This window comes from Sturnus vulgaris, chromosome 15, assembly GCF_052056855.1.
Source record: "Sturnus vulgaris isolate bStuVul1 chromosome 15, bStuVul1.hap1, whole genome shotgun sequence".
In the NCBI taxonomy this organism is placed as follows: Eukaryota; Metazoa; Chordata; class Aves; order Passeriformes; family Sturnidae; genus Sturnus; species Sturnus vulgaris.
The window spans coordinates 19,146,196-19,173,717 of NC_142257.1; the positions used below are offsets into that span (position 1 = coordinate 19,146,196).

Sequence of the window (27,522 nt, forward strand, 5' to 3'; positions counted from 1 at the left end):
TTTCACAATTACATACAGTCTTGTCTAAAAGCTCATGATATCCTGATCTCACCTCTCAACACAGCAAATTCTTCAGCTTCAAACCCACTGGAACAAGAGCAAAGGGGCAATGGAGGGGAAGGAAGTCCAGCACTGCACCACGATGCCCTCAAATGCAGAAGCTCATCTGCATGACATGACACTCACTCCAACCACAGAAAATCCCAGGATTCAAACACTGTGTGCACATCCCGTGCCTAAACACTGGAAAAGAACTGCCCAGAGCCCAATATTTACACCAAACTGCTCTCAGATTTTTTACTACATATTTCACTTCATACATCACTTCTACTCAAACTGAGCAGCAACAATAATCAACTTGATTCTGACAATTCATGCTTTCAGCTACAAAGATGACAGAGTGAAAGTTTCCAAGAGTCAACAGAAGTGCAGCAGAACTTTCTGCATAAACCCAATTACCTTATGTAAACCAGGGTTTGAATTTCTCTACAGAACAATGTCAACAGTCATAAAACAGAAACAGAAGCAGTGCCAAAGGGTTAACATTTTATGATGGTAACACTTGTAGGGTTAACACTTGTTTGGAAGCCTGGAGATCAGTTTTAAGGTAATTATCGTTGCTGATTTAAGTAGGTTTCATCCCACATCATGACAAACCTTTCAGGACCACTTGTTACTGTTGGAATTTTGTTTGGGACAGAACAAACCAGCTTTGAGGGACAGGGCTTCAGTTCCATATTTTAGCTGATTCCATGGAGTTACACCCCTCAAAGTGCCCCAGCAGCACTCACATTGCCCATGGAGCTTCAATCCCATATTTCAGGTGACCCCATGGATTTACACTCCCCCCCAGGATCAGCACTCACATTACCCCATGCACTGGGGCTCCAATCCCATAGAATTACACCCCCAAAGTGCCCCAGGATCAGCACTCATGCTGCCCATGCACTGGGGCTCCAATTCCATATTTTATGTGACCCCACAGATTTTCACTCCCCCCAGGATGAGCACTCACGTTGCCCATGGAGCTCCAATCCCACATTTTAGGTGACCCCACAGATTGACACCCCCAGGAGCAGCACTCACATTACCCATGATCTGGGACTCCAAACCCATATTCTAGGTGACCCCATGGATTGAAACCCTCAGGATCAGCACTCATGTTGCCCATGCACTGGAGTTCCAAACCCATAGAAATACATCCCCAAAGTGCCCCAGGATCAGCACTCACGTTGCCCATGGAGCTCCAATCCCACATTTTAGCTGACCCCACGGATTGGCACCCCCAGGATCAGCACTCACGTTGCCCATGGAGCTCCAATCCCGTATTTTAGGTGACCCCACAGATTGACACCCCCAGGAGCAGCACTCACATTACCCATGATCTGGGACTCCAATCCCATATTTTAGCTGACCCCATGGATTTTCACTCCCCCCAGGATGAGCACTCACGTTGCCCATGGAGCTCCAATCCCACATTTTATGTGACCCCACAGATTTTCACTCCCCCCAGGATCAGCACTCACGTTGCCCATGGAGCTCCAATCCCATATTCTAGGTGACCCCATGGATTGAAACCCTCAGGATCAGCACTCACATTGCCCATGCACTGGAGCTCCAAACCCATAGAAATACATCCCCAAAGTGCCCCAGGATCAGCACTCATGTTGCCCATGGAGCTCCAATCCCACATTTTAGGTGACCCCATGGATTGACACCCCCAGGATGAGCACTCACGTTGCCCATGGAGCTCCAATCCCACATTTTAGGTGACCCCACGGATTTTCACTCCCCCCAGGATGAGCACTCACGTTGCCCATGTACTCGGAGAGCAGGTCCTGCAGCGCCTGGCGCACGGCGTTGCACTCGGCCACGATGCGCTCGCGGCGGTCGTCGCGCGTGCAGGACGAGTCTGCCATGAGCGCCGCGCCGCTGATGATGCTCTCCAGCCGCTCCTCCAGCGATGGCCGGAACCGCTCCTCGCTGAACGTCGACGGGTCCACGATGATTTGTTTCTACAGGAGACAGACACAGGCGGGTGGAGTCGTTTTTTTAAGTTCCTGTAGGGTTTTAGTGTGTAACCTCAAAGGACTGATAGAGCGTTAGGTGGTGTCTTGGTGTTTTGGTCAGGCAAAATTCCTCTCCAGACATGGAACTCAAGGGCACCTCACTGTCTCAGGCCCCAAACATCAGTGAAGTGAGGGGGCAAACTTGGAGTAAATTACTTCAGCTGTAATTGGAGTATTAACCCCCAAGATGCAAATGGACCAAACTTAAAATTGTCTGAACAACTCATGACCATCATCCATCTTGGGTGCAGCCCCTCTTGGAGGCTTCTGTACCTACTGAAGGCCTGCAAAAAATACCCACTTTTATTCTCTTATCCAGCCTCTGTTCTAGGTAGCCACTCTAAGGCATCAAAGCAGTGTGTTACTGTTTAGTCATGCACACAACCAACACTTAGAGCAACCCCCTGATCAGGCATTAAGAGGCAAACGACAGCATTTTGGCACTGAGGAGGATTTTCATGAGTAGTTTTGTAAAATTACTAAGAGGTTTCTCAGCAGATTATGCTGCTACTCATTTCTTGTGCTGTTTTGACAGCTAAACAGAGTTTGGCCACAGGAAGCCTTGTTACATGGCAATGGCAAAAATCAAATGTGCCAGCAGAAATAAGGCTCAAAGTACAGGACTCTTCCTAATGACATGTCACTCTGGACGGGCCTTCACTAGTTAACTTGTCAGATATAATTATCCCATCATGAACAAGAAAACAAACATCCAAAATTAGCTCTATGTATTGTGTTCTGTTGCCCTACTTTGCAGAGCCTTTCTTCTCTTCAGTGTTAGGCAGGTAAATACAACTGTGTTCTGGAAAATTCTCCAAGTGAAATATCAACACAAAGGTTTCACACCACACAGAAATCAATTTCTTCATGGCAGAAAATGACCACAGGTTTCTCTTCTCAGTGTTAGCAAGCACAGCTCATACCAAGGGCTGGAACAGCAGCACTGATGTATCTGCTCTCCAGGGCCAACACCACCACCCATAGAAGCTCCTCAGGAAAAAGCTGCACAGAATTTATCACCTTTGAGCACTTTCAGGTGATTTGTTTAAACAGGTCTGTAATTTAATAAAGAAAAGTAATTTGGCCATTTCACAGTTTGGTGGTTTGTTTAGGGTTTGGTTGGGTTACTTCAGGGGCGGAATTTGTTAATTCTAAAAGAAGCCCCAAAGGCTTTTTGAAATGGGAATTTTCTCAGCCAGTTTGTGTTCCAGCTAACCTCAGCAGCCACCTCCTGCCAGCCAGCACTTTTCCTATCCCTAAGGAGTAACCACACAGCAGGATGAGAACACGGCATGTGCTCTCCAACATTCTCTCCTCATTCTTCCTGAAACTTTGAGCCACTGGCTAACACGATGGCAGCGTGCTGCCACTGCAGAACTGCACCATCAAAACACAGAGATAACAATCAGCTTGTTATCTCCTGCTAGCCATTTCATATTTTACCATCACTGGAGTATCTGGGGGCATGTGTGCTCAAAGCCTCTATTACAGGAGTGTAATAACACTCAAGCAGTAGCAGGAAATGAAGTGCAGGGATAACATCTGCCAAGAACCTCAACACATTTGTTTTGTCAGCCTCCCTTGGCAGGGATGAGACAAAGCTATCGTGAAGCTGGCCTGCTGATCAGGCACTGCTGCTATTAGAGAGCTTCACAAAGTGGAATTAAAAGCTCAAAAAGCTTCATGTGAACTGCAACACTCAAAAACAAGTCTGCAGCTGTATACTGGAGAGTTTGTGTAGTAAAATAGGGTGATTAATCAGAAATCCCATTAGCTGGTGTGAGCTGTACAAGCCTGCCCACAAACCTGAAGTGAATTATTTCTTCCCTGACACGGTGCTGCTGCTGCAGGGCTGCCCTCCCCTCCCACAGGCACCTGGGAGAACCTGCAGCCCCTTGGGGCTGCACTGAGCCTGAGGCACACTCCAAAGGCTTACCAAGCATCTGATGGAATTTCAGAAAGGCAAACTCAAAAGTGAAACCAGTCACAAAGATCAAGCCAGCCATGACATCCTCTTGTTACCCAAGGGATCACAGGGAAAGGTTTCCTATCAGGCACAGGGAGAGCTCAAACACAACTTTATCCTGGCAAAATACACTTTATCCCATACACCTGACAAAAACTTTATCCTGGCAGAAAGGGGAGGAACGAGAGTGGCAAGAGCAAAAAGAAGGTGGTGAGCAAAATCTGGCAAAACCACAACTAGTAAATGCCTTTTGAGTGATGGCTTTGCAACATTAAATAAAGTTCTAGAGTAAATTAGTGCTACAGTGTTTAAAATGCAGAGGCTGAATCAGGTAGACAGCGAATCCTGGCTTCAAAAGGAAAGCCATCTCAGTAAAAATGCATGGCTGTCCTCAGCAACGTGCTGAATGCAAGATAAAGAACATGACAGATCAGTACAACATATCAGTGTGAAATGACTTCATTTCCAACCAAAGATCATATTAAAACTTCCCACCTCATGTTCCTCTCAATAGGTAGCTTCAGCAATTCCAAATACATGATTCACTTTTAATAAATCACTTCTGTCACCTCCAAGAATACATTACATAAATATATTATGAAATAATCAATTTCAAACAAACCATCTAATGTAGCAGTAGGCTAACTGCTATTTCAGAGCTAGTTTAACTTGACAGCTTTCCATCACCAAGAGCCACATATATAACTTTCTAAATTCCATCAACCCTAGTTTGGAAAATGACTTTTTTTTAAAAAGCCTACTTTGCCTACAATTTGCTGCACTTCATTTTGCAGACAATGTGTCTCAGGTTGCAATACAGGATGTGACCAAAAGTGTGAATTCTGTCACCAGCTGTTCACCCAGCTGTTGCAGTGTTCTTTATCTTGCCCACAGCCCATCCTCCCTCCAGGAGATCTCTCCTGTTCATGGCCATGCAGTCCCAGGGCAGGGCTGATCAAATTCCATCATCCCATTGGGAGATGCTCCAGCCAGGGCAGGAGCCGAGCATTTCCTACCCAGATCAAAGGGGAGATTTGGAACAGCAGAGCAGCCTTTTCCCACTGGATCCCAGAGGAAAACCAGAGCCTTGCACATCATCCCTGCAGCTTTGGAGGAAAACTGCACCTTGTGCAGGAGCCCTGCTCCAGCAGAACCACATCTGTCACTGCAGGAGGATGCAGCCACCATGGAATGGGACTGCACCAACCCTGACTGACTGACGGGGGCACCTTGGATTCTCACTCTGGTTTGTTCTCTGCAATACTGCATTGCTATTTTAATTTTTCCTAGTAAAGAACTGTTAATTCTATTCCCATATCTTTGCTTGAGAGCTCCTTAATTTCAAACTTTTAATAATTTGCATGGAGGAGGTTTACATTTCCCACTTCAGGAGAGTCTCTTGCCTTTCTTAGCAGACACAAACCCAAGACTTCCCAGGACACAACGTCAACAAAAGCAAGCTGTGCTTAACAAACCAGGTGAATGAACAGGACAGCCAGGGGGGGTTTTTTCCAACTCACATCGAAGTTGTTGAGGGCATAGGCCAGCTCTCCACCCCCTCCCTGCTGCTGGCCAGCATCGTCCGAGGCCGTGGCCTGGGCGGCGTTGGAGATGCCGCTGACCGCCTGCTGCAGCTGCTTGTAGATCAGGTCCCTGTTGGCTTTGTAGGCAGCCACGTCGGGGTGCTGCAGGCAGGCCTGGGATGCTGTGTACAGGATGGGCACGTTCTTCTGCAGGATGCCTCTGGCTGCTGCCATCTGATCGCGGTGACCCACATCTTTCAGCTCCTGGTAGGGAAGTTAGAGGGGAAATAAAAGCATTGTAAGAGAGTTGCCCACATTCAACAGCCATGTGCTGTCTCCCTGCATCTTCAAAAGACAGGCAGGTTTTCTTTGCCTCAAATCTGCTCAAATCTGTCTGCTGAGTACTCCTGTCCTGAAGGGCTCAACTAATTGCAAAACACGACAGCTTCATAAAGCCAAAAAACAACAACACTGCAGGGCAATTCACAACAGCACAATTCAAAATCCGACGTTGGATTTTTGCTCCTCTGCAGCAGGGGACCAGCATTTTAAAAGCTGTCCTGTCTTGCACTTGCAGATGAGAAGCCAGATCATCTTTAATTTCAACTCCCAGGCTCACAACCAGAATGTTTTCTTTAATCACACCTAGAAGATGGCGTTTACTCTCCTCAAGAGACTCAGGTATTTAATTTCAGAAGAACAAATATATCATCTCATTCTACTTCGTGTTCACCTCCAATGAGACAAAATTAATCCAATGACTGTAATTACCACTAATTCAAGATTAGGGAGCAAGTCCATAAGTCTTTTCCCAAACACTCTGTGCTGTAATTCTCTAAAGCACCATCACCTCTGTTTTGGAACAGAGCACCATGATCAGATAAAACCTCTGAGCCCAGCACAAGCAGTAAGTTTATAAAAAGAGGAACAACCACAGTTATTAGCAGCAGCAGCATTTCAAAGTTACCTCTTAAATCTAACAAAGAGGCTGTGAAAATGAAGACAAGGACTGCCTTACTGAGAAAAGAGAAAAAAATTCTGTCAGACTCTCAAAAATGAATGGGCAATAGGTGACCTCTGTAAGGTACACACTGAGCAGGGAGGGCACTCCAAGCAGGCACAGAGATTTACAGATTTTGTAAAACCACTTCCCATAGTGTGGAACAATCCATCACAAAGCAGTTTTAGAGCATTTATTGCATTGCCATCACAACCCTACTCCCATTTACTGCAATCAGATTTGAGATACATAACCAACTGGCAATCCCTTTTTGACTGTACCCAGCTTATTTTCTAAGACAAATCTCTGCAAAAAAACCCCAGCAGTGTCAGAGGTGCATAAGCAGTTTTGGTTTGTACGTATCTACAGAACAAAGAGGCAAAAAAATGCTCTAAAAGAATTATGCTATTTCTGATAATTTAAACTGCCCACACCTCTGCTTTCTTCTGAAAACTTAACTACACGAGAATGAGTCACAGCAGTGCTGTTGAACAAAACAAATTTCACACGCAATTTAAGGCTAAGCACAAGCTATGCAAACACAGAATATACCCACAGCAAGCAGGAATTTAAACCCCTCCTCCAGTGGACATTTCAGTGCAGTGAGCAGCACCACTCCCTTCCCCGTGTGCCCAGCCACGGCTTTTGCTGCCTGTGGACATGTTCAGTCCATCTGGGTGAACCACAGGTCAGTGCAGAGTGCCCCAGGGCTGGGACACAGCTCAGCTCCCTGTCCTCACCCACACCTGCACTGCTTCAAAATTAATGCCCTAAAACACTGACATAACCAAATGCTACTATGTACAAATTCCACCCTACAGCCAAGCACACTTCTCTTGCTTATCAACCCCTAAACACCCAGAGCACAACATAAAGTACTCAGCAATAAAGTAAAAAACTAAAGTATTGACAGAATAGTCCAAAGCAGCAAGGCTGCCTCATGCTGGAAAAGAAAAATAAGAATTAATATGCAGAAGAAAGTGGCCACACTGTACCTGCTGTCTTTTGGCTGCCATTATATTAAGCTTGTCCACTTCTGGTTTGAGGGCTTTGTACTGGATACCCAAGTCTTGCTCTGTGCCAGCATTTCTTAGTTTCAAGAGACCATCTTCCACCTAAAAGAATATATATTCACATATTTTTCCAAGCAATACAGTCCACAGGTCAGGAGGTAGCTCAGAATGTATTTCATGGCAGGCACAGAAAGCAATCTTCCTCTGCCCCCCTGTTATTTTTTTGGAGAGGGACATTTTAAAGGCTAATGGGATACAGTGCTTAGCTACTATTTCACAGTCACCAACTACCAGGGACAGTCAAGCACACACATCTGAAAGAGCATGGAGGAGTCCAGGGTCCTGGCAGAGCCATAGCAGTGGCCAAAGGGCACAAGGAGAGTTCTCCAAGCTCATTTGTAAAGCAGACCCAGTATCCAGTGTCATTTCACTTCAAATTCTGCACAAACCACTCACCCACCCTGTTGCTCATGGGGAGGAAAGGCTTCCTCAAGCAGCTCACCTTCATTTTTATTTAGCCTGCCTAAGCTACTCATCCCTGGCAGCTGCCAAGGAGTACTGGTTATAAGAAATTCTGGAAGATGAGAGGGCTGGCTCTCACCTGCAGCTGCAGACCAGGGCTCAATTTCTGTACTAAAAGTTCAGAACAGAGTGCAGCTCAATGTCAAAATCTACTGACAGTGAGTATGAAAGTGACTGACACACACCCACAGCACACATTCTGCAGGGAGGAAAAAACCCCCAGACCCTCCCCAAGTTGTGCTGGGAGGAAAAAAAAAAACCCAGACCCTCTCCACGTTGTGCTGGGAGGAAAAAAAAACCCCAGACCCTCCCGGTGCAGAAGGGAGCTGCTGCCAGCACACTCCCCACGAGGTCACACACACAGTGGGCACCTGGCAGAGCACCCAGAGCCCCACACTTACAACTTTGAGCTGCACAAGCAGTTTGTAGACGTCTGCCATGTCAGCCAGGATGAGCAGGCGGGTGACGGCCGAGAGCAGCGCGCGCGCCGCCCGCACCATGTTCCCTCGCTTCACCGACGAGCAGGGGTCATCTGCAAACTCCCCCGAGGCACTCTTCATCAGGTCACCTGCACGAGGGGACAGCAGGGGATGGCCTCAGCATCACTTCAGCCACTGGAAAGGTTCCTAAGCCAACCTGAGTCTCTAAACGAAATGGTTTGTGAAATATGGCTGATAACAGGTAACGCTGCGTGTGGCTAACTCTGAGTGCAGCCACCACATGGCATTGGGGCAGAGGGGCTTGTGCAGGGAGGAAAGGTCGGGAAAAATCACACTTTAGTCTTTATTTCTATTTGTACAGGTGTTTCAGCATGTCTGAATTCTCTAGAGAGGTGAATTCAGCACGCCTTTGCAGGGCTGAAGTTATTTCCCAAGCTCCGGTGCTTTCAAAGCCTGAGCAAAAGCTTTGATTTGTGTGCGTGTAGGAGTTAAGCAGAGAGCAGCAGAGAGGCCCTGTAAACACAGAGAGAGCTGCCACAGCTCCTGGGACCGTAAACAACTCGGAGCAATGACCTGGCTGGATGTGCCCCGGTTGGAATTCAAAGCCAAGCAGAGCTTCGTAAAAAACGCTTCAACATTTCATAGCCTGTGGGGCTGCATCTGGTGCAGGAGCAAAGAATTTGGGTTTCACATGGTAACAATGCCATTGGTTAACTGTGAAAAGCAAAGGCCACTTTGCACAGCTAGAGCAATTCCTCCAGAAGGCATTCACAAAGCATAAAAGTCGTGCCTGCCTATAATCAGAGGAGGAAATTTTGGATTTCTCCTTCACTTTTTGGAGCAGCTTCCAGTACCACGGTTCCTACATAGCACTAAGTGTTGGAATCCACACTGTTATCCTTGGATTTGTCTGCATCTCAGAAACACTGAGAGAACAGCTAGGACTTAGTTTTAGAAAACAGTAGGGTCTCAGGGTCACGGATTTGCAGGCAGCAAGAGATGACCAGAAAGCAGATTGCTCTAGCTAGCTGCTGTTTCAGAGGCTTCCCAAAAACCTGTATGAAAAAGTGTCCATGTAGCCAAATGCCAAAATAAAAATAGCCTGCCTCAGATGAGCCTAAAAAACCTCCACCAGAGCTTGACAAGTGACAGCTGACAGTGAATCCCATGGAGCCCCCCACACCAAACAGGGCAAGGGCTGCACCAAAATCTCTCCTGCAGTCCCAGGAGGCTTCTGCTCATTTAACAGCTTATTTTTAACTGCTCAGCAATGCCAACAGCTGGAGAGCCTGGGGTTAACCATCCTCATACATAATATCTTGCCCAGGAAGTTTTTCCCACCCAGGCACTCTACACCTTCACAGCTAAATTCAGCCCAAGCACAGCTGCCAGCCTGCCCAAGCAACCACACCAAGATACTCGATTTTGTTCAAATGTTCCCCACTATGTAACACCCTTCCATCATCTTAAATAATACAACCAAGAGTGGCACATAACATGTTAAGATAAAAATATGCTACTTCTGTACTGGGACACGGCAAAAAAGCTTCTGGCCAGCTCTGAATATCAACCCAAAGCTACCCCTACCCAGCTTTGGGGAACACAAGTCATGACTTGAACAAGATTTCCACATTTCCAGCTGGGTGAGAGATGCTGTACCACCAATGCTGAAAGCTTCAAACAGCCAGGAGACTAAAAACCCCAACAGAGCTGCCATGACCCTTTCTTTATTCCTTCTGGAATAGACTAATAATAAAAGTCATCACCACAAGTATGAAATCCATTGACAACTTCAGGATTTAAGGATGCATATTTACAAGAGCATGAAGTAATACAATAAAGGGGAATGGCTTCAAACAGAGTAGGTTTGGGTGAGATTTTGGGCAGGAATTGTTCCCTGGCAGGGTGGGCAGGGCTGGCACAGGGTGCCCAGAGCAGCTGTGGCTGCCCCTGGATCCCTGGCAGTGCCCAAGGCCAGGCTGGACATTGGGACAGTGGGAGGTGTCCCTGCCATGGCAGGGGTGGCACTGGGTGAGGTTTAAGGTCCTTTCCAATCCAGGCCACTCTGTGATATATCAAAATCAAAACTGAGCACAAATATTCCCTTCCTTATTTACTTATACGTAAAATTCCCACATTTTCAACACTCAAAATGTTGTTTTCATTTATTTTCTATTTAAAACAACTTATTGAAGGGGCCACTTGCTTCACGTGAATCTCAAAAATTGCTAATGAAGTTAAAAACCAAAATTATCCTGTACTCATCTCTTCAATTGCAACCTTTCAAGCCAGTCCTAAAATAAAATGCTATTCCCTTTTATTTTTACAAGAGATTTTAAAAGATTTAGTGAGTTTCAAACAGCTTGTCAGGGTGTCAAAAGACAACCAGCTTCCCAAAATTAAAAGCAGATTATATTTAAAGTTGTTGCATATATATACATTTCTGCCAATTAAGGCAAGCTGGCTTTCAGACTTCTTTTATAAAGGGAAAGCACCCTGGGCTAATTTTTTTTAGCTGGATTCAGAGGGCACAGGCAGCACAATCACTTGGTGAGATGGATTTTAAGAGTTAAAGTAACACACTGGAGAAGAGTCCAACCATGAGACTCAGATTATAAAGCTGGTACAAATTCTTACATGACTAGACTGTTTTTCCAATAGAACCTTAGATCTTCATTAGATATATAGATATAGTAGATATATCTAGAAAGGAAAGCAAATAAAACAGAGTAGAGAAGAGGCAACAGTACCATCCTATGATCCTGTCAATAAAGCACTAAGAATTCAATTAAATTTAATGGAACAAAGCCCATTTTAGAAATGGCCAGACTCCAGTCCATCAAAAGAAAATTCTCATTTTCTAGTTTCTTTCCCCCTACACCCACAGGGTGTGGCAGCACTGGTGACCTGTGGAACACCATGAACTTGCTCCACAGCAGCAGTGGCAGCAGGACAGACCAGCAGGGACAGCCAGGACACCCCAGTGCCACCAGGCCATTCCCTCCTGCCCACAGCACCCACCACACTTCTCCAGAGGTTGCCATTCCCCACCAAATGAAGGCAAGCAGGAAATCAGAGTTTCAAGTCTCTGCTGCTCTGGAGGCTCAAGTCCTATCTCACCATGAATGTCACCTCCAACAGCCACCAGCAGTGGCACCGAGGGCTGTCCTGTGCTCCCCACACCCCCTTTTGCCATAGCAACACAGGAATTGATACTTATGGCAACAAAAGCTCCTGATAATTCCTCAATCTTGTCCTCAATTAAATCCATGTACTGCCTAAACTCTCCTGCAGTTTGCCAAGAGCCACCTCAGAGCTCCCTCAAGTTTAAGGCTTTTCTAAGTGGCACACTCCTAAAGCTTTGCTGCAAGAAACCAACTCAACCCACTGTACCTTTCTAAGAAATTCAGCTAACTATAGAATTTTCAAGTTGAATTTTCCAAGAAGAATTCAGTATTTAACTTTGAGATGTTCCACAACTGGCCTCCTCCTGCTCCTTGGAAATCCTTAAGCCAGACATCCTGTGTGATGTACAATGAAAAAACTGTTTTCCCCCTTTCATAATTCATCTCACTGCTGAGTTTTGAAGAACCCTTCACTTAGAAGCACGAGGCAGAAGGACTCTGAGCTCAATCAGTTGGCTCATTGCACTGCATTTGCAATCTGAGCCATCAAAGCATTTATCCCTCCTCTTACCTCAAACCCTATCACAGGCTTAGGCTTTTTACTGTTAAGCTTTAATTCTGCTCTGTTGTGTAGAGTTGCCATAGAGGACACACAAGAGGAGAGCACAGAGAATTCCTGGATCCCCACACTCACATGCAGACACAGAGACAGAGCTGCAGCCATCAGCATTCCAGAGAATCAGGAACAGCCTGACCCCAAAGAAATTCCCTTCTGAGCCCAGTTTGGAAGCTGCCCGAGTGCCAAGCACTGGGTAAGGGACTGGTTCAGGGTCCAAAACCCCTCCCAAGAGGGCAGAGTGAGACCCACAGGGTCTGCAGTGGGGAGAGGGCTGCACCTTCTGTCACCCTGCACACCTCTGCTGGCAGAAATGTCTGTGACAAACACTACAGCAATGCTGAAATTCAAGATGTTCACATCAAATGCTTTCTCAGTACCAAGTCTTTTCTATAACCACAGCAGGATCTATTCTGAAAACCACTTTGATTTCTTATCTCCACTCTTCTGCTCAAAACCTGAAAAAGTTTCATTACTTTATAAGAAATCCAAAGTCCAAAGCTTTAAAGGGACAGGAATCTTACAGTAGGATATTTCATTAACTTGCTTGCTGTAATTTATTCTTCCATTGTAAAAAACAAGAAGATTTTGAAGATCCACTTACATTGATTTAGTAGGCAGCCATGCTATTATTCATTCAAAATAGCTCTTTTCAGTTCTTTGTTTTTACCCCCAACAAATGGGATTTTATGAACAAGCATGCTCACTAAAATCATGTACTCTCTCAATCTTCTTCTTGCTAGGCTAAAAAAAAATTTTTTTAATTTTCTCTGATGAGACAAGTTATCTATTGTCCTAATCATCTTCATAATCCCTGTCTGCATTCATTCATCTTTTTTTATTATGGTAGCTAAACCACTCCTTACTCTAAACACAGAGGCATTATTAATGCTATTTTCCTGTCCTCTGCTGAAGATTAATTGTGCTGTGTATCCATAATCCCACTGCTGCTGCTGACCACGACAGCCAGATTCTCCTCTGCACTCCTGCAAAAGGGAGGTGAGGGCACCAACACCAGGAAATTTGCTGAGCACACGCACAGGCTTTGTGTCACACTTTCCTTTCTCCAATTCATGAATTTTGCTGGTCTGACACAATAGTGGGAGGGCACAGAGTGCCCTCATAAACCCCATAAACTGAGAGGTTCTAGCACCCTACTGTTACTGGCACTGCTGAGAACTGCAATCCTCCTGGCCCTGCCAGCAATAACCCTTCCCCCTGTTCTAACTCATTTCCTCAAAGGCTGGATTGATTTTTAACTCCCCCACCAAGAGCTGCTCTGCTCAACCTGTCCCAGCTCTGGCCCCTGGCTGTGTTTGAGCTGTGTCACTCCAGAGGATGGTGGGCACCACTTGTGGTGTCTGAGCAGACAGGAACAGCCACCCCTGTCACACCAGCATCCACACAAGCTGCAAACAGCAAAAAGGGAGCAAGAAGTGAAGCAACTTTAAGGTGGGAAGTTATTTCACTCAGTTATGAGCTTCACCTCCTCTGTCAAAGCCAACAGAGCAGGGAGGTTTTGGCATCGAGCCTGTGTGTAGTCTCAGAACCAAGAAGGAGCCAAGAAACATGGGAAAGGGTCACTTGGAAAGGTTTTTATCACTCTCTCCTTCCCACCAGCTTCTCACTGCAATATTCAGCTATAAATGCAGCCCAGGGAAGTTGTCAGTCCTGAGCAGAGCTCCCTGTCCTCTCTCCCAGCACCACTGAGCCATTTGGAGGCAGCCCCAGATGAGCTCTGACTGCACTGAGCAGCAGAGGAGCACCAACAATTAAAGCTCCGAGTCAAAGGGGCTCCCTTGCTGTTTGTTGTTGTTAAATTAAGCCAACTCAATTAGCCCCTTATATTGCAGCCTTCTTACCTTGATCTTTCTTTGGTCTGTCAACCAGGCTCATCCAGTACTTAGAACCATTTTTAACTAATATTTCACCACTCTGCAACTTCAGCTACAAACAAGTAATTAATGCTAATGAGTTTTCCCTTTTTTGCAGCAGCAGCCGTCACCATTAATACCAGTTGACTGGGTTTCACTGAAGCATAGAGAAGACTCATGACTGGAAGAATGATAAATGATTTATGAGCAACAATATTTACTAGTGAATATTTTAGAGTAAGTCAGCTCCATAGGCTTTTCTTGCAGGTCTGCTCCAAGAAAGTAAAAAAGGAGAATGATAAAAATCAACATTAGATATGAGGAAGGAAGCCTGGAATATTTAATCAAGGTCTTCACATTCTGTTTGGTGCTGTTTACATTTTCCATATTCAAGAAACACGTCTCTGTTGAGTCAACACTTGGCTCTTCCTCCTGCAGTGCTGGTCTGTATACAGTCACATACTGAAGGAATTATTGACATTATTTCAGATGTAGTCCCATAAAATTCATAGCTGTGGGGAGCACTTTTCCTTTTGAGCCTCAACTGAGTTTTTAAATGCTCTTCAAAGAATCAGCCCTTCTGCTTTTCTTCTTAACCTCTACTTGGGCCATGCAATTTCCAGACCTGTCCAGTTACATTATTGCTCAGGGATGCCAGCCAGGCAAGCTGAGAACCCACAAACTGAGAGTCATCAGAAAGAGCAGCAAAGGGAAATGGAAAAGGCTCTCCTTGCCTGAAGAGCCACCAGATCCCCACTCTTACCTTGCTTACGAACATCTTCCACAGCTGCCACCAGCTCCTCCTTCAGGAACTGGCTCTCCTTGGCAATTTTGTCTCCTTTCTCCAGGAAATTCTCTGTTGCTTGCTCGACTGAAGCAGCCAAGACATGAGCCTTTTTAGAACGGCCTCGTTTTTTATTGGAGGGGCCCTTGTTGCTGGTGTTAACCAGTGTTGTTACCTAAAGGCACAGATGGAAGGGAAAAAAAACCCAACATCAAATTTAGTATTTATCCATTTGACAGTAAGGCCACGTGTATTTTTTTTTTCTGGACAGTGTATTGCTAATACCTGCACTATTGCCTGATGCAAAAGTTAACCCAAAGAGGGTTTTTCCCATTTAAACATTACCATGCTTCTTGATTCTTTAAATGAGCAAAATAAATGCAGCTAAACAACTCAAAGATTTCTCTTACCAGCAGCACACCTTAAAAGTTGCTTTTAAGAATGGAGATCTATTTGTATTTTTGATAAGCTGCAGTCTCAGTAACAAGCCAGAGCTCTTTGGCACCAATAAAGGAAACCAGGGTGGGGATAATTAGTTTGGGCTAACTCCAGTCATAGGAGACCCCAGACAAGGCTGAAGTCTGTGCCAGTAGAAATGCAGACACACAGTTTCTTTCCAGTCCAAATCAGTGCTATAGCCAAAGGGCTGAATGCAGAGCAAAGGATTTGGTCGAGCTCGTTATTTCCCTAAAAAAACCCAACTGAACTCCCACAGTCATCCTGCAATCAGCAAATATTTCCAAGCTCTGTGTCTTAGACTGAAACCCTGCTGGCAGCAGAGCCATCACCAGAGGCCAGGAGAGCCCCAGGTAGTCCCTGAGCTCAGGATCAGGATCCATCCCCTCCCATCCAACACAGGCATGTCACAAAATCCACACTCACTTCTCCACTTGCCTCATTCTTTCCTCTCCTTTGCAGAAAATGCACACAAAGCTACTTGAGAGGGACATTAAATTACAACACTAAAAAAAATGACTGCTCTGGAAAGCCCAAGGACTGCTGACATAAAGGTCCTCAGAGCTGAATCCATCTTCCCAGCTGGCTGCTGCAGAGAGGGAAAGCCTTCAGTTGGGAATACCATGGTTGGTTAATGGGGAGCATTCATTTGTACTGGGCATTCTCAGTTCCTCGTGTTCTACAAATAAAGAACAAGCTGCAACAAGGCAATTTGCTCCACTTCCCCTCTCTGTATTTTTGCCACTCACATCATTCACCAAACTGGGGATTGCCAGTGCAGCCTGTTGTGCTTATTCCTTGAGGAGTAAATTACAGACATTGCCCTGGGTGACAAAGGTCCTGTGAATGCTGCACTCTGTGAAAGGTCCTCTGCTCGGTTAAGTTTGTCAAATTAGGCCAATTTCTCCTAAGCAAAGACTCCATCAGTAACTTCAGCTGAAAAGCCTCAACATCCAACTGCCCACCTGAGGATCCAGAGAGAACAAGTACAGGTACAGACAGCAGCCTGGTGACTACAGGGAATAATATTGGAAACAAAACTTGATCATTGCTGTCTCTACTTAGCAGGGATTGTGTCCAGCTCATTCTGTCATTTTAGACATTTCACATCCCAGAAAACCATGCCAACAAGTGAACTGTCTCCTGTGCACCTTCTCTTCCAGACCTCCTAGAAAGTCTCTTCCAAGAATTTTCAAGACACCCAATACACACAGCTCCCATTTACAAGACTTTACTGCAGCCTTCCTGTGCTCTTCAGAGCTTTCCACTGGGGCATATACACCACAAGAAAGGAGCTTTTATTCACAAATCCAGCACAAAGTGTAGGCACAGAGCATTATTTCAATCAGAAGTGCAGAAATGCATGGCAGTAACGACTGGGTCTAATCAGGTGCTGAAGCAGCACAGCCTCCCTGGACTCACTGCCAGTGACTGCTCCAATGAAACTGAGCTAAGAAACTGCTCACACACTTGTTTATTTTTAGTTCATAGCGTTTTACACCTAGAATTTAAGCTTTGTGACCTGATTAGAATAAAACATCAAAACAGGCAATCATGTTTATTTTGCCCCATCTTCTCCTACCTGTGTAACAAGAGGCTCGAGCAGCCTCTCCACTGCCAGGGTCCTTATCTCCAGGCTCTTGGGGTCCCATTTGAAGTTCACGTTGGCTGCAGTGACAGCAGTCATTTCTGCCAGAAGAAAAGAGCTCCATGAGCTAATTTTTTTATTGTTAGTGCATCTTAAAAAGAAATTTAAATGCAGCCTGTTAAACACAAAACATCCACTTAGTGTAAGTGAAGGTTAGAGCATCTCCAGAATCATCAGCTTTGATTCAGATGGTGAGAGTTTGACAAAATGTTATGACAGATACTACCTGTACATTCTGGTTAGAAAATAAAAACAAAAGCAAACAAACCTTCTGCAAAGCCACGCTGTTTTATCAGAGCAAAGACAAGATCAGCAGTGCCTGGGCTACTCAGTACAGATAGTGGGGGCACCTCACCCACGAAGCTGGGTGCCCCCCTGCCCAATTTTCACCACCTCCCTTCCAGGACCAGCTCTCCTGTGGCCTCAGACACAGCCCAGGGTGTGGGGGAGCAGAAAAGAACCCCTGGATTTCAGGAGGCTGCCCTGTCCCCAGCTCCACCACCACAGGCTCTGCCAGGACAGGAACCAGGTTTAAACCAAGCCTTGCACCCTCCCCCTTCCCCCAGTTCACCTCTGGGGAGCACAAAGGTAAAGGAGTGAATGTGAGCCTCACAAAGCCAGAAAATCCAGCTGGTTCATACTTAACAGCTTACATATCTATTACACTTCTCCTTAACATTTGCATAGGAGGGAAAAGCAGATTTGCATGAAGAGATCTGTTCAAAGCTGTCACTGAGCCGTTCCTTCCCGTTACAGTTTTCTATCAACATCCCAACGGAACAGCAAACATACTTATGGGAAAAGTTGAGTGAAACTACTGAAATAGATCTGCTGTTGAGACCAGCAATCTAAAAAAATTGAACTAAAAATAAGGAACTACAACAAATCGCTGGATTAACACCATGATGCTGCACATTACAACAAAAGAATAAACTCAACAATAATTCCAGTAAAAAATGGATTTCAAGTATTACAGATCCATAAAACCAATCCATATCACTTCAGACATAATAGATTCTAGCTCTTCCTGCTCTGGGCTGACCTCAAAATTCAAGATTAGACTAAACCTACATTTGTAACTTTTTATTTTTAAAGAAGTCAGGAAGAGAAATAGATTTCCTAAATCTCTGTCCACCCATCTTCCTGAACACCTATTGTTGAAGTAATTTTAAAGCTTATTAGCTGATATTTGTAATCTTTCCCTGGCCAGGGCATTGCCTTCACTGCATCTCAGCAGTCACGTTGCTCTGACAGCACCAGATGCCCCCAGGCTGCCAGACGAGCACAACATCCCGTTATTTAAAAAAAAAAAAAACAAAAAAAAACAGGAGGCATGGCACTAATTTTGGTAACCAACTGCTCTCCCCCGACCCCAAAAACTCATTGTGCTCAGGAGGGGCTGCTTGTTTTCCAGGGAAGGAGGAGCTCAGCATCACCAGGGCTGCTCCCCTGCCATCCCACGGGCACCATCACTGAGATTAAAAACTCACTGCAGCCCTGCTGACCAAAGCTGACACACTCAACTACAACTTCACAAGGTGCAAGGCAGGAATATCCACACAGCTGCATTCAGCTCCCCACTACACCCACGTTCCAAGTGTCCACACTGCTGGGAGGAAAAAAAAAAAAAAACTTTAAAAGCTGAAAGCTTAAAAAAGAGAGAGGGAGGGAGTAGAAAGAGCCCGGTGGATGCTGGCACACGTGTAACTCCTCTGATGGTTTGTATGAAAATGCAGTGGGTGCAGGTGGAGGCTCCCAGCTGCAGGGAGCACGGGAGGGTGGAAGGAGATCCTGTCCTGCCCTGCCTGTGACAGGGACCACTAATCACCGAACTCACTAATTAACCTTCTCTCTCAATCACCCACTTTGTATTTCATTCACCTGCTGGTGCCTGCTGTGGAATGTCCTTCACCCCCAGGTACCTTCCCATCCTCCACAAGGAATTTCACAGGTTTATTCCCTTACTTAGGAATGCTTCCTACGTAGGAAGCCAAGAAAAATACACTGACAACCTTTGTGATTTCTGAGAAACAGAGCCAGGGCTCTGGAAAGCCCAGTAGGTTTCTAAAGAAAGGTTTTATTCTATGTAGTTAATGCTGTTCCACCTCTCACAAAAACAACGTGCAGGACGAGGTAACCACGAGAAGATACATTAATTGTATTAGTAGGATAATAAAGGCAATTCATCTGAAAACACGTTAGTGTGATAGCTCATGAATTGGCCAAAAGTAATGGTCTATAAAACCACTTAGTAGCAGTGCTATTGAAATTTATCTAAAAAGCAAAGCTTGGTATCAAATAGCCTGTTTGGCAGCAATGGCTTGGATATCATTGTACATTGCAATAAATACGTTTATTCAATTAAATTCTTGTGGAGAATACAGGGACAGGCTATAGGTTACCAACACATGGGTGAGATGGGTTTGGGGATAAAAGGACAACTGCCAGGTCCCTGGCATGGCATGGCTGTGATTGTCCCCAGCTCGCTGGAACTTGACTGCAAATATGGGAACAGGGAGCAAACCACATCACGGGATAGTGGAGCACAGAGGATCCTGGAGAACACACCACAACCCCACTGCAGCCACTCCAACACCTGCAGGGACACAGGACAGCCTGTGGAGGAGGAACCCACGTGCAGAGCAGGGCAGCACACAACAGGTTCTCCATGCCTAAATCCCCAAAATTGCAAGGACAGAGCAGCACAGAGCACACGGCAGCAGAGTGAGCCACGCTGAATCTCAAGTGCAGGAAAATATAGAACGACACCACTGCACAGGGAGCTGTGGTTGCCCAGCCTGTGGTTTCATAAGCAGCAGAAAAGCTGCTTAAAGACCAATGCTCATCCTCCCACAGCCCTCCAGGAACTCATTCCCGTTTGCACATCACACCCCCTCCGTACTGGCACAGCTTTCCCCACGCCTGAGCGATTAACCAGATGGGGAAGGACAGATTTGGCTGGAGGGAAAGAAATGCGTTTTTGCAAGGTGGGCTGAGATGCCCATCTGGCTCACCGTGCCACCACAGACACCGCCACGGCAAGGGGAGATGGCACCATCAGCTGGCACCCTTGGCAAAGCCGCTGCAGTGGGAACACAGGGCAAAGCTGGGTGCCAGAGCCGAGCTGAACCACCGAGAACTGAGCATCAAGCAGAGCCCCTGCAGGGAGCAGGAATGCCCTCCCCACACAGCTGATGCTCAGGCATGTGAAGCCCCAACCTCCAACCACGCTCACCAGCCCAGCACGGTAACTGCAAACCCTCTGGGTTATTCTCCTCATTATTGCAATGGAGATTTCAATAGTAATTACAGTGTCTTATTGGGGCTCAGTGCACTGACAAGGACACGAGGGCAGGGGAAGCACAGGAGTTTAAAGAAGCCACTTTCTGTTCCAGCCACTGATCTGCGAGCAGAATCATCCCTGGACTGTTCTCTCTTGCTTTCTACAAACAGTCAAGATTTCATCTACAGCTTAAAATTAAAGCCAAGTCTCCATTCTGCTTCAGCCAGTCACTGTTGCCACCCTGCTGCTCCTCTCAGTGCCCAAACAGACCCACACAGGCAGCTCGGGCTCACAGTGAGCTGGGAACTAAAACCTCCCTTCCCAGCTTGCTGTCCTGATGGAGGAGGTGGGACTGCCCAGGGAGAGAGCAGCAGGGAGATGAGCTCTGCTTCTGAAATGTCCCCCAGGGCAGAGCCCAGCCCTGCTTGGGGAGAACGATGAGCAGAGGGATGTCTAAGCTGCTGGGGCTGCCAGTAACACACCACGAGTGATGTGCACACAGTGCTCCTTCCAAAAACCACAACTGAAGGTCTGAGCGCCTTCAAAAACTGGTAATTCAAGGTTTTAGGAATCATTTCAGATACCTACTTCCATCATACTAACATGCAAATAATTTTTGGATATTGGCAAGCAGAGGAATGCAGCTCTGCAGCTGCTTGGCAGAAGTGCCCTGAAGGCACCCAAGGCTTTTCCAAAAGCCTGTGGAGCACGATTTGAACAGCGAGCTCTGCACCCAAAAATCACACAAAGGCCCAAGTGCTCAGGGTCCTGTTTTTCCAGGACTCCCACACACACACCTGAAGGCACTGAGTGAGTCCATTCCACCTGTCCTGTACCAAACCACCCTGCAGCCACCCCACCTCCCAGCAAGGGTAAATCCCTTTGGGTTACACAGCAAAAAAAAAACAAAACCAAACTGCCCACCTCCTGTGCTTCAGCCCCACCACCTCGTGCTACCTGAAAAAAAGTCTTTAACATGACATCTGCTGTCAGTCTTCACATTTTAACTCTCCTGCCAGGCTGCCTTTTAAATGCTTTTAAAAGCACTCCGTGATTTCTTGGTTTTCCCAGGGAGGCTGGTATTCAAGGAATGGTCTGACAGGCACAGAGAGGAGCTGACCTGGCCAGGCACAATAGACCACATGCTGAATTCCAAAATACAGAACACGGGACTGAAACATTTTATAGCTGGGAGGGCATTCTCCAGCTGAACACTCTTGCTGCTACTCCCCATTCTGTGGGGCAGTGAGAAGTGTTTCACTGCAGGTTTTTGCAGCTTCTTTCTCTCACATGTCTTTAAGTAGTTTCACTCATTTTAAATGATAATCTGGTTTCCTACCATGCTCCCAGACTGTCTGTAGATACTCTGTACTGCACAGTGACTCCATCACCCAGCTCCTGGGGATGGGACATGATGGGATTCACAACACAACGAGCCAGCTTTACCTTCCAGACAGAAAAAAAAGCAGCAGAGCCCTTGTTCCCAATGGAATCCTTTGCCTTGTTACCCAAATACCCAACCCACCTGAGGAGCAGCAGGGATCCCTGACCCCTGCTGGAGGCAGCACACAAGAGATCAAAGCTCCTCAGGAGCTGGGTATCTAACACTCACCATTAATGCAAACCTTCTGAACAGTTTTGGTTTCAAAGAGATTAAGGCACACTTCAATAAAACTCAGCTCACATGCTGGGGGCTTCACATGGCCCAGTGACAATTCAAAACTGGTTTTCATATAACTAAGAGTGTCCATAAAAGAAAAAGTTTCATTCTTTCCCTTCACAGTCTCCAAATTAATTTGTCTGCCCTGTTCCACAAATAAAGCAACACTCAGCAGCCAAATAGCTGCAAGTCAAGGATGTTTGGTGTATGTGATACTTTTCAAGGAGGATTTAAATTGGCTTTATTTAAGCTGTTTTTATTCAATATCAAGTATATACAACTAAAACCACAGAGTCATTCTCTTCTAACATAACCTTCAACCTCACATTCCATCTAGAAATTCCATCCAGGTACAACCTCATCAGAAATCCTTAGTGCTAGAATTTCACAGTCTGAAATATCAACACTAACTCAGGTGTCACGCTGTGGCAAAGCTCCTGTTTGTGTGCACAAATAAGAGTTTGAGTTAAAGCTGCCTCACAAGACTCAGGTGGGATGAACTGCATGTGTTTGTGTTATTGAACTCTGGAGAGCCTCCAAATCCTGAGTGTGAGCAGATACACTGACCATGTCCAGCCTGGTGTCAAGGCATGACCATCTCCACCTCATCCCAAACTCTAGTAAAATTATATTCAGTGAAAACCAAAACTTTCAAGTGTGGTGTCTATACAAATCATGGAAAAACATGTGGGAAATGAAATCACTGAATAAAACTGTAGAAACCAATGACCATATTTTCCTTGATGGAATTTCCTGCCACTCAACTACATTCAACTTTGCTGCACCTTTTGTTCTGGGGCTTTTTTCCACAAACTGCAATAAACACCCAAGAAAAAAAAGATGACATTCAGGTAATCCTGTTTCTTACCAGTGCTATCTCAGTTCCAGTTCTCTTAATCGGCTTTTAAAAATTTTTCTCTGCTGCTCTTGTGGAGAAGACCCACAGAGGCATGTGAAACTCCCATCACACAGGCTGACACAGACAGGAACAAACAAATGCTTCTCTCTTCTCCATTCATTTAGACCCTGCTACTGAATTGAGAGATGAAACCTAATCCAGAGTGCCTACAAAAATCCATGAAATGGATTTTCTGTCTCGTGTGGGTGTTGTCTCCCAGCAGAGACAGCAGCCACAGGGTTTTTTGCTCACAGGAGGTGAGCAGCTCCACCTTCTCCCCATGGCAGCAGAGCCCAGCCCAGCTCACACAGCACAGGGCACAGCAGCAGTGAGGATGCTCACTGTCCCCCAGGCAGTCTGTGCTACCTCCCAGCAGCTTCCAGGCTGTCACAGCGCTGGGGATTTCACCAATTCATCTTCAGCACAATCAGGAGTGTGCTCTGTCACTCCAGTTCTCACCCCTGCACCCAGGCCCAGCTGCTGCTCAGGGGATGAAGGCACACTCTGCACTGTGCTGGTCCTGGGACCTCAGCAGAGATTTCACAATGCTAAATGAGGTGTTTGTCTGGGAGATGCTGGTGCCAGCAGCAGCTTCTTGCCTCCAGTTATGCAAGTTCAGCCCTTTCCTCTCCGACAGAACTGTTTTACTACAAAGGATCCAGAATGGAGGTGCACGGAAGACAAATCACAGGCAATTAGTGGCTTATTTATGTCACACTAAGGCTCCAGTTCATGGATGACAGCCTGAAAGAATACAGGAGCCAAACTCAGGTTTATACCCACTTAACTGTTCAGATGGATAGCCTGGCACGTCCCAACAAACTTCCAATTCATTTCTGCAGTCTTCAGTTTCCAAAACTCATGCATGATCCCACCTCCATACAGAATACTCACAGGGTATCAAGATTGCTTTAGAAGACACACATGCTCTTTCTAAAAAAGAGAATGTCCCCTATAACTAAGATTAATTTTTATACTCTGGCTGCAAAACCTCATATTTGGAAAAAAAAGGATGTGTCATGACCAGCAGGCTATTAGTGTTATGAATAATGACCACTCATCTGTGCATGTTTGTGCATTTGATGCTGCAGACCTGCACTAACACCGTGAAAGAGAATTTCCCAAATCAGAACTCATCACTACCAGCTCTGCTCCTGCTGCATTTAGCTGCTGTGGGTCAGGACTGTGAGGCTCTGGCCATGCACAAAGACACCACAGCTGCATTTTCTGCATTTTAAGCCAACAGCAACATCTCTCCTGAATTTATGCCTGCAGTGATGGCAACTCCAACCTCCCAAACCCCTGCTCTCCCACTGAGGCTTTAGGCTCAAACTGTGGGTTCACACGAACACAACCAGGGGGCTCAGCCTGGGACAGGATGTCAGAACCCAGCAGGGGCTTGTGCATCTGCTGAATTCAACTACCAACAGCCCTTCCAAGCTCAGTGCCTCTTCCCACTCTTGAGGCAGCAAACTCTGTGAAGCTCCCCTAAAATCCTTGAGAAGAATTAAAGAGCAGTTTTCTGGCACTCTCTGAACCACAGCACACATTTCAGACCCTAGGGACACAAAGTCAGTGCAGCCATAATAACCAGGCTGTGCTTCAGAGCATGGCTCTTCAAATCCAAACTATGTCAAAACAGGTTCCAATTACCAACCTTCAAGTTAACAATGAATGCAAAAAGGGGGCAACCTTTTAACAAGGTAATTTTTGCCATAACTAAACGTTAAATAAGAAAAAGGTTGTTATAAATTAGTCCACTTTATCAGTTGGCAGAAGAATTTGCCACGGCTGCAAAATTGATTCTTGCTTAGCCTGCAAAACCTCACTGATGGCTGGCAATAAAGGGAAAAGAAAACCTGGGGATTTTTGTTCTGATCTTCTTCAGCACTCAACCTGCAATAAAAAGTGCTGTTTATGCTAAAGAGTCAGAAATAACCAGAATCTGACCTCACTCAAACTGCATTTTCATTCCTAAATTGATGTGTTGTTATGCAATACCCTTCAGTGCTTTCAGCTGACCACATCTTCGAAATCCAGACCTTCATTAGCAATTTGAAACTGTCAGGAGTCCACAAATACTGGAGCTGTTGGAGCCGACACACACGTTTTTTTTTTTTTAAAATGACTCCCTGTAATTAGGGGGTTGATGAAAATTTACTTAAAACATGAAGCAAATTGACAGCCCTGCATTACCAGAGACTAAATACCATCATTCTTTCTCAGTTGCATGCTCAGCATAGCAGGACTAAGGACTGCATAACAAAAACTTCTGTGTTTTAAGAATGGAAAAAGTTTTCCAGTTTTCTCCTTTTGCAAAACCTACAAGAAGCACCCAGTGAACCGAAAAGAGAACATGAGTGTGAAGACTCTTCAAAGGAAAATGTTTTCTAAGTTTCCTATGAAAACTCCTTCAGAAGTTCTTTTGCAGTGCTCCACTTTGATTTAGGAACACTCTGTCAGTCTTAGCTAAAAATTACAAAGCAGTTTTTTAAAAAAGAAAATAGCAACAAGCCCCACAGGTGATAAGGCTGAAATTTTCACTTTATGCTCAGGGCAACCTTCAACAACTATAAACAATGAGTTCCTCTCCCAGAAGAATTGCACCATCACCACACACCCTCAGACAACTCCCAACACCGAGACTGGGAGGGGAAGGGGGGAATTCACTAAAATAAACCCCAAAAAAAGAGAGATTTGGGGGAGTGAAGCACCTCTCAGTGCCTGCACAAAGGGAGGATGCTGTGACAGCCCGAGGCTGCAGACACACATCACTGGGACACTGACTGCTGAGAGCTTCACAGCTTCTCCACAAAACCAAAGCAAATAGAAAAACACGGTGTGATGAGGAATTTTTGGATGCTTCCCAGAGTTCCTGCACAGCCATAAGCACCTCCTGTCAAGTACAAACTTGCTTAGGGTGCACAGGAGTCAGAGCTAACCATGACCTGCCTGGGCAGGAATCCTTTCCAGTCACTGCTTTCACAGAGAGATGACCAATTACAGCAACTTCTGTTAAAAAAAAAAAAGTCACTGTCCCACCCACATTCCATAAAAGCAGTATGAAGGAACCAGGTTTGAGAAAAAAGGAGTCTCTGCTTAGACGGTCTTGCTGGGGAAAAAAAATGGTTTTAATGCAGTAACAGCCATTTACTAAAGTAGAAACCAACTCACATCTGATTAAAGACACATTTTTCTCTCTCCACCCCTTCTTTTCACCCCCAGGAACAGGAAACATGACAAACCTCCAGAACAAAAACCAGATGAGCTAAAAAATCCTGTTCCATTGGCTTTGCACCAGCACTTTGCCTCTGGTTCTGCTGAACACTGCATCTTTCACTGACAGCCATTGACTTTTCCCTAGGCCCACAATAATACTCTGTTAATCAAATAATCATATTCAAATTGTCTTAACCAATTCTGTAAACTAAGTAAACCAGCTCAGAACACCTGACACTGAAGTACTGATGCAGAAAGACCAGAAATTAACTTTTTCTCCTTGAGGTTATAAGCTTTGAGCCCTATACAACTAATCTGCATTATTCTGTTTTGCTACAAATAAACCCTCTAGCTTTTTTTATTTTTTTGTACTACTCTTATTGGATTTTATGCAATTATTTTTTCCTCCCTAACTCCCAGCTAGGAGAGAAGGGAAAAATCCCCTCTCAAATCACACTGCACTTTTCTGTGTACCCCTACAAAGTCAGAGGGCTGTGACTGAGGACTCCACCACATGAAATGTCATGGAGTAACAAACACAGGCTGTGCCCACTGCCCAAAAAGCTTTCCCCACATCTCCAATTTCAGGATGTATTGTTTAATGTGACTTAGGAAATTTATTTCCAGCTGTGGTTTCTAATTAAACACATCTTCCAAAGAGTGGAAGTGGCAGGAACTACAAAGCCATACTTTGTACCAAAACTTAAACCACTCCAGTGCCTCTCATAGAGCCAAACCAGATTCTTGCTTTTCACTCAAAAAATATTCTGTACCTTTCATTTTACTTGTAGCTTGTATGCAGTTGTTTGACACACAAGGTTTCCCAGTGGAAAAGCCATGAAATTCTCAGCTGAACACGATGATGGGAGAGCTGCTCTGCACCTGCAGCCAGCATTGCCAGAGCCACAGTGGCCACTGTGGCCACCAGGCACATCTGCAGGGCCAGTCCAGGCTCCAGCTCCTGCCTCAGGAAGCTCCTGAACTGCTGGAGCTTGGCTGAGAACCTCAGGGAAGCAATGCTGCTCGTTTGCTCTTCACTCATGGTTTTATTGCTTTGACTGCCTGCCTGCTGCTTTCCCTTTTAGGGATGGCTTTACACACTGCCACCACCCAGGAAAAAGGTGGGGGAGATATGAGGGAGGGAAGATTAATGATGATAAATGATTGTAGGGATTGGTAATTACAACCAGAGAATCAGAAGAAGAACCAAAGCCCATCCCAGCTCATCCATCACTCCACAAAGGCACCAAAGAGCCAGAGGACACTGCTCAACAGTGCAACAAGCACAGCTCCTGCTTTATTCCCTCCCTCAGCTGCTGGTAACATTCAGCTCAGCCAGGACCAGGTGAAGGGCTTGAAAAGGGTCCCAGAAAAGGGCTAGACTAATAAAAAGTTGATGGGACCAGTACAACCCAAACCTCCCGAT

General features: G+C 45.6%; 1 protein-coding gene across 2 annotated transcripts in view; it reads right to left on the reverse strand.

Moving 5' to 3' along the window:
• Window positions 1-27,522, reverse strand: part of CTNNA1 (catenin alpha 1) — a 119,525-nt gene that overhangs the window by 86,539 nt on the left and 5,464 nt on the right. For both annotated transcript variants that reach the window (XM_088173968.1, XM_088173967.1), the window contains exons 2-7: window positions 16,971-17,077; window positions 14,912-15,107; window positions 8,495-8,661; window positions 7,554-7,673; window positions 5,556-5,822; window positions 1,812-2,015 (exon numbers count right to left, since the gene is read on the reverse strand). In XM_088173968.1, coding sequence (XP_088030094.1) covers window positions 1,812-2,015; window positions 5,556-5,822; window positions 7,554-7,673; window positions 8,495-8,661; window positions 14,912-15,107; window positions 16,971-17,075 — 1,059 coding nt within the window. In that variant the 5' untranslated portion in view covers window positions 17,076-17,077. The remainder of the gene's footprint in view (window positions 1-1,811; window positions 2,016-5,555; window positions 5,823-7,553; window positions 7,674-8,494; window positions 8,662-14,911; window positions 15,108-16,970; window positions 17,078-27,522) is intronic.